At 40.3% G+C, this 12,112-nt stretch overlaps 1 protein-coding gene across 1 annotated transcript; it reads right to left on the bottom strand.

Annotated features, from left to right (window-relative positions):
• Positions 1–6,760: 6,760 nt before the first annotated feature.
• On the bottom strand, positions 6,761–8,503 carry LOC140759183 (uncharacterized mitochondrial protein AtMg00860-like). The gene is made up of 2 exons (XM_073095676.1): positions 8,334–8,503; positions 6,761–7,268 (listed from the first exon to the last, which is right to left on the bottom strand). Exons 1-2 carry the CDS (start codon positions 8,501–8,503, stop codon positions 6,761–6,763), a joined length of 678 nt encoding a protein of 225 aa, XP_072951777.1.
• Between the last annotated feature and the right edge of the window lie 3,609 nt (positions 8,504–12,112).

Below are 12,112 nucleotides of genomic sequence, written 5' to 3'. Positions count from 1 at the left end.
CATATATCAGTATTTCTGTGCCGCGCGTTCGAACGGGCTTTGGGGGCGTTCGAACGCGGGCTCCAAACAGAGAGCAGTCTGTGATGCAGGCGTTTGAACGGCTCAGTTACGTTCGAATGCGAGCTAACCCGAGAGCAGACTTCTTGCAGGCGTTCGAACGGCTCTTTCCTACGTTTGAACGCCCCTTTGGTTCTGCTGTATTGATATTGGACGTGTTTGAACACACACGGCCCCGAGGGCGTTCGAATACGGCACTAAAAATTTTCAAATCTGAACCTGACTATAAATACTAAAGAGGGTTTTTTAGGGTTGGTAGTTGGAAGAACATTTATGAGGGTTGAGCGACTATTGTATTGAGAGTGATTTGAGTTGTTAAACTCTTTATAAGTGAGGGATTTGCATAGTAAAAAAGGTTGTTCCGCTCATGGACATAGACACATCGTCGAACCACGTAAATCTTGTTTCTCTCTCTCTTTATTGTCTCCATTGTTTCCATTGTTTCCATTGTTGGTGATTGCTTACATTAGGGTGTTAATCCGTGATTAGAACTTGCTTAGAGCTTTTCTATCTCCATTAACATCTCTTTGGAGGTTTTCCAAGTATTGCATTGGTTTTCTTTCACTATTCCCAAGTAAGATATTTGGGGTGAAGGTCTTGCTCCAACTCCTTACCCATTTGAGTATTCCTTTTGCTAGCTATTGGTTGCACTTGTACTACTTTTTTCAAGCATGTAGGAAATTTTGGTTGAGTTTTTTCTACTCCTATTTTACTGTCTGTTGTGTAAAGTCTACTGCAAGTCTATAGTAGAAAGATTGGGAGCCTCGTAAAGTACAAGAAACTACACATGGAGAGGCAAGATTGACGATTGCACAAAAGGTTGATCACAAGAAAAATTATGAGAAAGATGCAAAAGCATTTGTAGCTCTACGAAAAGAAGTCAACGAGATCATCTTCCAGTGAATGGCTGCAGCAACAATAGCAAAAGAATCTTGGGACAATCTTAGGAAGGAGTACTACAGATCTAGTAAGGTAATTTCTATAAAACTTCAAACACTTTGTCGTGATTTTGAGAATCTTCGTATGAAAGATTCAGAATCCATATAAGAAATTCTATCTAGAGCTATAAGTATTGTGAATCAAATTAGATCATTTTGAGAAAGTTTATTAGATCAAAAAGTTGTTGGAAAGTTTTGCAATGTGGCTTTCCAAATTTGACCATGTAGTGGTAGCTATAAAGATTTATCCTCATATTCTGTACATGAACTAATGAGATCTTTGCAAGCAAATGAACAGCGACTGAATAAGCCATCTGAAAAAGGCATTGAGCAAGCATTTGTTTTGAATGCAAATGTATGGAATGACAAAGCTAAGGAATCTACATATAAGTCAGATTTAAGTTCTGTAGGAAGAGACCGTGAGAAAGGCACTTGTCATAGAAGAGATGAAACTAGAGGAAGGGAAAGAGGTGGAGGAAGATCATCCTCAAATGATAACAGAAGCAATAGCCAAGATAATCACTATGCTAATATCCAATGCCATTTTTGCAAGAAGTACCGTCACATTGAACGAGGTAATGTTACAGAACGGTGTAGAAGTAATTTTTTTTTACACTTGCCTTGATGATGATCAGTGAAAGAATGATATATAGTTGTTAGATAGTGGGAATAGCACTCATATGAAAGGCGATAAAGGCATTTTCAAAATCATTGATGAATTAGTAAAACCTCATGTTCAAATTGGTGATGAAAACAACTATAGGCAACTGGAAAAGAAGTTATTACAGTTTAAACTAAATTAGGTAATAGAGAACCAAATTCATGATGTTCTATATATTCATAGTTTAGAACACAATCTATTGAGCATCAGATAGCTTGTTAAGAAAGGTTTTTCTGTTATTTTTAGGAATGATATTTGTGAAATTAGAGACATGCAAATTGAAGTACTTATTATGAAAGTTGAAATGACAAGTAACAAAATATTTCCTTTAGAATTATCATGTCTTGATTATGCCTTGTTTACTAGTGTACTAAATGAATCAAGAATATGGCATATGTGTTATGGTCACATGCATTTCACTAGTTTGAACTTGTTATTGCAAAATAATATGGTAATACATCTGCCATATATTGATGATTTTGATGAAGTATGTGAAGCATGCATTTATGAAAAACATTATAGAAGGTCATTTCTTGTAAAAATTTCTTGGAGAGCAAATATGCTTCTCGATAAATCTTTTGTACCAACAACTTGGGCCACTTTGGGACTAGGTTTCGTCCTAGACAATTGGATGCTTGGGACTTTAACAGTTACTCCACTGGAGTTGTTGGCATTAACTCTCTCAGGGAGTTGAGCATTAACTTCAACTAGTGGAGGCGTTTAGTACTAGAACCAGCTTTTCTTGGCATGCATCAGCAATGATGTCAACAAATTGATCCATGGTGGAGCGAAGAAGAGAAAAAAGGGAGATATCCATGCGCACAGGAGAAAATAACTCTACACCTCCACGCATGAGCACTAAAAGACAAGAGGACCACACACACACAATGCTACCTCCTCCACCCTCCTTCACAGATCTAAACATGGAGATGCTATTAAAGTCCATTGGAGCTTTGGGATAGACATTCTCCATCATCATCGTCCAAATTATCAGAACCTTGAGTCAAACGATCACACAATAAAACACCAATTTATTGCGAGTAATTTGAGAAGGGTCGATCCGAGGACATGAGGTATCCAGATCTTCCACACTAGAAGCCCCCATGATGGTTCCACCAATTGGCCAAAGACAAAAAAGAGATACCATGCTTGAGCTAAGGCAAGGTGGGTCTCGTCGACGAGTACAATTTATAGATAAAGATGATGATGATCCTTAGATTGAGAGGGACGAAGATTGAGAAGCTGATAGAGGATGTCGGAGGAATCATGTATGGCTAGAGGAGCACCCACCTCCAATTAGAGCTAGAGCAAGATTCGATCCCAACTGTGATACTGGCATCCGCAAGAGCACTGTTCAGTTGGAGTTCTCAATTTTTTAAGATGGAGATCTAGTAGATTGGCTCTACCGTGTCGAATAATTATTCATCTTCCAAGGCACAGAGGAGGACAAAAAAGTTCTCCTTACATCTTTCCACTTCAAGGATGCAGCACTTTGGTGGTTTCGATCGGCTACCACTCATAGATCAATCGCAACATGGGCAGAGATTCACTGTTTGGTCTAAAAATGGTTTGAATCGTTGGGCTAAGAAAACTTTCATGCTATCTTGATGAAGACGGTCTAGAAGACAATGGTGAGAGCCTACCAAGAGGAATTTGGACGAGTGTCTAGCCTATGCACACCACCATGGTTAGATATTCAGCTCAAATCTATATTCATCGTCGAATTACGAGAGGACATTTAAGCATACATATGAGCGCTACAACCAATAGATCTAGGGCAAGTCATAGAGGATCCTCTACTCATGGAGGGCAAACATCAAGCACTAAGAGGAGATCTGCTGAAAATCTAACTGTCCAATGGATCTGTAACTTAGACGGATTGTTCCTCTTGAAATAAGGGATCCAATGCAATCGAGATCACGTCGATCAAACTTGTAAATCAAACGTTATGGAGAAAATACTGACTGTGGGTCAGATGGTGGCGTGAGGAATGTGGGTAATGGAATAGGGAAATAATGATTGGATTTTGTGGAAGATGGTGGCTATGGTAATAGGGTAGAGTATTAAGCTAGATGAAAGGGGAGAGAGTGAACCAATCCTTGAGAGGCAAGGGGGCATGGTCAGATTGAGGGAGGAAGAAGATGACGTCCAAGATTGGATGTTGTTGGAGGAAAGAGAAAGAGAGAGTCAGAAAGGATAACTCCAATATTTCATCAATAATCCTTAATTATGTTGCCTTCCACATATTTAGAGGTAACCTATCAACAAAATACTTAGAAGATAACCTTAAGATAATTAAAAGATAACCCTAAGATAATGTAGTTCGCCGATTGCGTTTGAACGCAGCCAAACACATTCGAATGTAGATTTCGCGTTCTCTATCGTTGCAAACGTGTATAGGCGTTCAAACTGCCAAAAATCCTATTCTTCCAAAACAAAAGCTATTTCTAAAACGAAAAATAAATAAAAGTCATAGCTAGCTGAATTGTAACAGCCCACTATGCTTCCTCCATCTTGTCCTCAAGGTGTGAAGTCAAGAAATCGATCAACGATCTTGGACTCAAGCTCCCATGACACCTCATCGGATGGTTTGCCTCCACCTTTTGCAAATCCTCCTCAGGTTCGGGTAGAACTGACCCCGCAACTTGATCTGGCCCAATCTTCACTTTCAGTAATGAAACATGGAACACTAGGTGTACTCTAGACTCCTCTAGTAGCTCAAGCTCGTAAGCGACTGGTCCAATATGCTCACAAACTTGAAATGGACCAAAAAGTTTGAATGCCAATTTTTGGTTCTAAATGGGATGCAAGGTGATTTGACGATAGGGCTAAGCTCATACAAACACCATATCACCCACACTAAACTCCTTCTTGTGATGATGCTGATCATACATTTGTTTCATCCGATTCTGGGCTGCTCTCATGTGCGTTTGCAACCTCCTAAGAGTAGCATCATGATCCACCAATGCCATATCAACCTTAGTCTATTCCGACGAAGCCGCCAAATCATACCCCCGTAATGCCGGTCCATATTCTATCTCAAATGGGGTCATGCTGATGCTGCTATGATGATAGGCTCTGATACCAATTTGATAAGCTTTGATACCAAATTGATGGGTTCTTTTACCAAAGATAGGCTACACAACGATTCTTTTAAAATCTGAATATATTATAGGAATCAGTTCGTACAACCGTGGAAAAATATTTGTTAGATATTCTCTAGTAGTCAGAAAATTACGAAACTAATTGAGTTAGGTCCATAACTTCTTGATCTACAACTTTCATGTTTACATCCTTCATAGATTTGAACTATAGCAGGGACAAAAATACATAATAATGTAGGTGATGTTGGTGGTGACGGTTGGAGTGGATGTTAGGGTTATGCATAGATATGGAGATGATGGTATTTTATGAAAGTGATCAACAGAAGTAGACGAAGGGAATAAAGTAGTCGAGATCCCAAAGAAGAGGAGTGGCTCAACAATCGAGGGAGATTAGAAGTTAGGAGAAACCTTACCAACGATAGAGGTGGAAGGATAGTGAAGAGGGAGGAGGGAAGAGTCTAGAGAGAAGATAGGAAGCAAGAAATCAATAATCCAATAGCATTATCATCATCCTACTCCAATTAGGGTTTTCTCCATATATATATAGAGGCTCATCTAGGTACTCATCAACTAAATTAAACAACTCTAACAAATCCTAATAAATCAACAACTAAGTTAAAACCCTAACAAACCAAGTATAAAATTTGTAATGTGGCTTCTCCGATTAACTCTCGGGTTAAGCTTTCATTTTGTCATAGATAGATTCTGAATCTGGAGAAGTCATGAATATAAAATTTGTAGATATGAAGGTTGCCTACCTTATCCAACTGGTTTAATATTATTTGGAGATGTGTATAATATTCTATAAATATTTTTCCGAAACTGTGCAGAGCTGAATTTAGCTAATTAAATAAAATCCTAACCTACTAAGACTCTAACTAAACCAAATAACCAGATAAGATAATTAGATTCAATCCATTGAGCCTAATCCCCCTTTGATGTGATTCGATCTGACTCGGTTCGTCTCATGTGATGAGAAGTGTTATACGACCACTCAGCTCATGGAAGATATTCCAACCAGCATTTAGGACGATCAATTTCCCAATTAACCACCTCTGTTTGCCTGTCAGTTTGCGGGTGTGGTATGTCAAGCTCAAGTTTAGTTTTGTGCCCTACAACTTGAAGTATTCAGTCCAAAACTCGCTGATGAATATAAGATCACGATTCGAAATAATTGAGCAAGGCATTCTATGAAATTTGATGATATTTTGGATGAAACATTCGACTACCGATTTGACAGAAAATGGTGCGCTAAGGCTGAAAAATGGGCGTATTTACTCAATCTATCCACCACCACAAAGATAATTGAATACCCACATACCATTGATAACCCCTCTATGAAATCCATAGAGATATCCTCCTAAACACAATCCGATATTGGCAAGGGTTGTAGAAGTCCAACAGGCTTTAAGATCTCTATCTTTGCTCTTTGACACGTCTCGCACGCCCTCACGTGTGCCTTGACATCCTTCTTCATTCCGGCCCAGGTACAACTATATGATAGCCTCTTGTAAGTCTTTAGAACACCTTCATAACCTGCTTCAGGAGTGTTGTGGAAGTGTTCTAGCAATTTCGATTGCAGCAATGCATCCGCGGGTACTCGAATACACTTGTGGTCAAACAATAAATTGTCTCTATCCTCCATCTCGAAATGATGCTCTAGATCAGCTCGAATCTCCTTCTGCACGGGTCAGTGGCACTTGCGCTCCTCAACGCCTCGAGGAAGGAAAAAGAGGGCATGGAAAAAGCCGCCAATTCAGCTCCAATCGGCTAGTGTGAAAGAGCATCCACTACTTGATTCTCTGTTCCCTTTTTGTATTGTATCTCATAGTCATACCCCAAAAGCTTTTTCACCCACCACTATTGTGCATCCATTGACTCATAAAATATGACAAATTCCTCTGGTCAGTGCGGATGATAAAGTGACGTCCCACCAAATACGGCCTCCACTTTGACACGGCATAACTAATCACCAACATCACTCTCTCATAAGTTAAGAGTTATTGTGATCTACCAGACAAGGCTTTACTCAAGAATGCTATAGGCCTGTCCCCTTGCATTAGGACAACGCCTATTCTCACTCTAGATGCTTCACATTCAACAACAAACTCACTTTGAAAATCTGGTAATGTCAAAACTGGGACTGAAATTATAGTAGATTTTAATTCTTCAAAAGCCACCATCGCCTTGTTGCTCCACACAAAGGAATCCTTTCTCAAAAGGGCGGTAAGTGGTGCTGCAATTTTACCATACTGAGCAACAAATCTGCGGTAGTAATTTGTTAACCCAAGGAACCCACGCAGCTCGCGGACATTCCTCAGAATTGGCCAATTAGTCATACTCTTCACCTTGCTTGGATCGGCTACTACACCTTTTGCTGAAATGATATGCCCCAAATGTTCCACTTTTCTCTCACACCTCAAATATTTAGACATCTTGACTTTCAAAGAATTTTCTTCCAGCAACTTTAGCACTTCATATAAATGTTTTAAATGATCTTCTAAACTTCTATAATACACCAAGATATCATCGAAGAACACCAACACATACAGGCTCAAGAGTGGTCTGAATATGTCATTCATTAAGCTTTAAAATGTTGTCGGGGCGTTGGTCAATTCGAAGGGCATGACTCGAAACTCATAATGACTGTCATGAGTTCGAAAAGCTGTTTTGTGCACGCGCTCAAGATGAAATTGGGTTTGGTGATATCCAACTCCAAGGTCTGGTTTGCTGAAATAAGAAGCCCCTATCAATTCATCCAATAACTCTTCTATCACCGGTATTGAGTATTGGTCCTTGACTGTTATGAAGTTGAGTGTTCGGTAGTTGACACAAAAAAGCCACAAACCATCCTTCTTGCGCACAAGCAAAACCGATGAGGAGTAATCACTATTGCTAGATTGAATGATTCATTGTTCAAGTATCTCGGTAACCACCTTTGTTATCTCTTCTTTTTATATATGAGGATACCGATATGTTCATACATTAGCTAGCTCAGCTCCTGGTACAATGGCTATCTTGTGGTCTAAATTTCTATATGGCGGCAGTCCTTATGGCTCTTCAAACAATATAGAGAATTATGATAATAATTGTAATAATTCTTGGGGTTTACTCGAGCTTAAGGGAAGCTCCGTTTCTAATGGAGACATTTAAAAGAGATATGCTAACTCCCTTGGCCGTGGTAGCCCCACCATAGGTTGTAATGTAGAGTTAGATTGTGTTTTCACCCCCATTTAGTCACACCACCTTGCCATTTCTCCTAAATGTCATCCACATATCATGAAAATCAAACGTTATTGGCCCTAGGCTTTGTAACTACTACGTACCCAGGATAAGATCACCATACCACAAGGCAAGTGGATACAAATCAACAATCAATTCGTGTCCTTGGACTCGAATTTCCACTTAGCTACACAAACTATCAGCTTTTAATTTTGTTCCATCGTCAATTGCTACCTCAAATGCATTAGTTGGCTCTGCTTCCAACCCAATCCTCCTCAGCAAGCACTCATTTAAGAAGTTATGTGTGCTCCCTGAATTAATGAGGATGTGTACGTAGTGCTTCTTACCAACCTGTCTACCCGAAGCATCTTTGGTGCAGCTGTTCCAGAGTAGGCGTGCATTAAATTTTTAGCTTGGATATCCTTCTCTTCATATACCTTTCGGGCCTCCTCAAGAAGCTCTTCTATAATCTCTTCCTCGGCCAGTTCCTCCTGTGGATCATCTTGACCATCAATCAACATGACGCTCCTCGTTGCCTTGGCACACCAATGACCAGGTGTGAAACGTTTATTGCATCTGAAGCATATGCCTTTTGCCCTTCGCTCTTTCACCTGGGTAGGTGTGAGAGTTTGGACAGAAGCTCTATAGTTCCCACTCACATCAATGGAGGGTCAAAGTGGAGCTCTCGGTCCTAGATTTCCTATAGCAAACTTCAGAGTTGCTATTGCAGTAGCAATTACTTCAAATCGTTAGTAAGGTTGTCACGGTTCTCAGATGGACCATGAGTTTTTGTCTTGATTCCTCAAGCCTTGGTGCTTCCTCTCCATAATGATGGCGTCCTCATATGCTTCCTCTAAGGTTCTTGGATGCAAAGCTTCAACATCCGCTCGTAATTCACTTCGCAGCCCAGCTAAGAAGTTAGATTTCAACAAGGCGTCCGGATCACAACACACACTAATCCAATCAAACTCTTCTTGGTACTCTATAACTATAGTTTGCTGTATCGTCTTAGTGAGGAGAGCATCAAAATTTTCATACCCCGCAGCCCCAAACCTTTTCACAATACTCCTTGTGAGGTCAGCCCATGCCCCAAAATGCTCGTTACTTACGATGCCTCGTTACCAATGAAAGGCTAGTCCTTCAAAATAGAAGCTTGTTAGCATCACCTTGGAGTCCTCTGACGTTCTTTGGAACTCAAAAAATAACTCGGCCCTGTATATCCAATCAAGAGGATTGCCACTTTGAAACTTTGGAAAATCAAGGCGTACCAATCGACCTCGTACATCGAAATCATTGTTAGGATCATAGTCTTGACCCGGTCTAGCCGTAGGAGAAAGTTGTTGTTGTCTGTATGCATCCCTTCTTCATTGCATGAAATCACACGGGTGTTCCACCTCATCATACTCCACCTACTCCTCATCATACTCCACCTACTCCTCATCATCTTCAAGTAAAGTTCACACCTGAGCCCAAGGGTTCTCCTTGGGTTGCACCAGTCTAGGGATAACCGGGGCCTCTCCAACCATGGGGTGTGGAAGAATCAGCTCGTGGTGGTGGATGATGTGTCCCTTGATAGAGCTAGCCAACCCGATGTTTGACGCCGATGTGTTGAGGTCTCGCCACGTTCCAACATCAATCTATGAATCGCTTCGCGAGTGGCGCGGTGGTCTTCCTTGTTCTCATCACTAGCCTTCACCAACCTATCCAAGATCATGTTGGCCGATGCCAAGGCAATGCAGACACTAGGCCTTCCACAGTCATTGGACTTTCCACACAAAGATTCGCTCTCCGTGCTTCATGCCTTAGTGTTTCGATGTTTGGGCCTTCCTCCGTTATGTTTAGATCTTCCGTTTGTCTTCTAGAAGCCATCTCTCGAGTCATCATCATCAATGATACGTCCGAGTTCAGCCTGGCTCTAATGCCACTTGATAGGTTCAGGAATAATCAGAGTGCAAAATCTAAAGATCAGCCCAAATTCTTCTTAGGGTGAAACCTTCGAGGATATCTACAGAAGATCTAACCGTCCAATAGATCTGTAACTTAGATAGATTGTTCCTCTTGAAATAAGAGATCCAACGCAACTAAGATCACATCGATCAGACTTGTAGATCAAAAATTTATGAGGAAAATACTAACCGTGGGTCAGATGGTGGCGTGAGGAACGTGGGTAATGGGATAAGGAAATAATGATTGGGTTTTGTGGAAGATGGTGGCTATGGTAGTGGGGTACAGCATTAAGCTAGACAAAGGGGGGCAAGGGGGCACGGTTAGATTGAGGGAGGAAGAAGACGACGTCTAAGATTAGATGCTGTTGGAGGAAAGAGAGAGAGAGAGAGAGAGTTGAGAGTTGGGAAGGATAACTCTAGTATTTCATGAATAATCCTCAATTAGATTGCTTTCCACATATTTAGAGGCTAACCTATCAACAAAATAATTAAAAGATAATCCTAAGATAATTAAAAGATAACCCTAAGATAATGCAGTTCGACAATTGCATTCGAACGCGACTTCCTGCATTCGAACACAGACTTTGTGTTCTCTATCTTTACGAACGTGTGCAGGCGTACGACGCGTTTGAATGGTGCATTCGAATGCACTAAATATGTTCTCTATTTTTGCGAATGTATGCAGGTATTCGATAGTCGCATTTGAACACAGGAAGTCGCGTTCGAACGCGACTGCTAGAAATCCTATTCTAGCAAAAGAAAAGCTATTTCTAAAACAAAAAATAAACAAAAGTCATAACTGCTTGAATCATAACAAGTAACTTGAGGAAACCATAGAGTAGCAAGCTACAACCATAGCCAATGCATGCACTTGATGGCTCGGATTACCTGTATGCGCTAGACAGCGGCCACTGTTTCTCATTTCTAATGATGGGAAAACAACCCCTAGGACCCTTATGCAAACTCTAACACCTACCACCTAGGTAGAGAAGTGAAAAGACAAATGATTGTGCTTCAAGTGTGATGAGAAGTTCACCCTCGAACATCGTTGTGCACGGCCGACTAGTACAGTGATGATGATTGATGGAGAGATCGAGGAGGAGCCAAAGGTATTACCACCGGAGCATGAAGAATGAGGTTCTAGTGAAGTGGCTTGGACGAATCACCAACGAGGCTATATGGGAGATGAAGGATGACTTGATGGATTGTTTTCTTCACTTTGTACCTTGACAATGAGCCATACCTGGAAGCTCCCTTCTCCCACCTCATCTTGTTTAAGGCACTAATTTATCCATCTTAGCCATCATCATCCTTCATAACCCTAACCACATAATCCACGTCTATCCCACCACCTCCTAACCTTTGGTCATTTTATTCTTCATAACTTTTAATCTACTAACCCAATCAAATAAAATTCTAGTCGCGTTGGATTCCTAACTTCTAGAGATACAACATATTTGAATCTCAGATCTTTCTAACGGTTGGATCAATCCCTATTGCCTTCGCAAGTTTCGTATTGAGTTCTATCTGGATTAACAAATCGAATAGACGATCATCTTCCTCGAGAGCGACTGTAGCAAAGATATAGATGCATGTCTTTCGCTGTTCAAACGCACTCTAGTTGTCGCTCGAAGCCTTTTGAACAGACATAACTCGAGTTAGGCTACTCGAAAGAGAGCAATTTTGCATTCAAATGGGGTTGCAAATCTTGCAAAATCTGGAAATCTGTGAGACTTGATTTGACTAGGATTTGACCTTATCTTCATAAGGTATATAAAGGTTAGGATCCCTTAACCCTAGAGGTCATTGGCTATAAATTTGAGAAGACAATTGTGAAAATCTTCTACATACGAAAGGATTTGTCTTAAGGGTCATTAAGATGGAAGATCAATCTTGAGGGTTGCAAAGGTTGAAAATCAATCACAAGAAGTAGTGAATAGCGGGGTCTAGCGATCAAAACTGTGTCAGATAAAGTCATAAGGATTATTGGTTTATCTATAAGTATAAACTGCTATGGTTTATTACTAATTGGTTTGGTTTGAATTTGGATCTTGGTGTTTATCTTTGGTTGATTCGTTGATTATTATTCCTTATTTTATTAATCAAATGGTTAGGAATCGTGCCTAGGGTTTAGATATATACATATATATTATTTTAATTGGTAACATAGCAAGCTCTCTTATT

Source organism: Typha angustifolia, chromosome 4 (genome assembly GCF_048772165.1).
Source record: "Typha angustifolia cultivar Huaian chromosome 4, ASM4877216v1, whole genome shotgun sequence".
Classification (NCBI taxonomy): Eukaryota; Viridiplantae; Streptophyta; class Magnoliopsida; order Poales; family Typhaceae; genus Typha; species Typha angustifolia.
The sequence above is the reverse complement of the archived record's forward strand: the minus strand, read 5'-3'. Positions and strand labels throughout refer to the sequence as shown.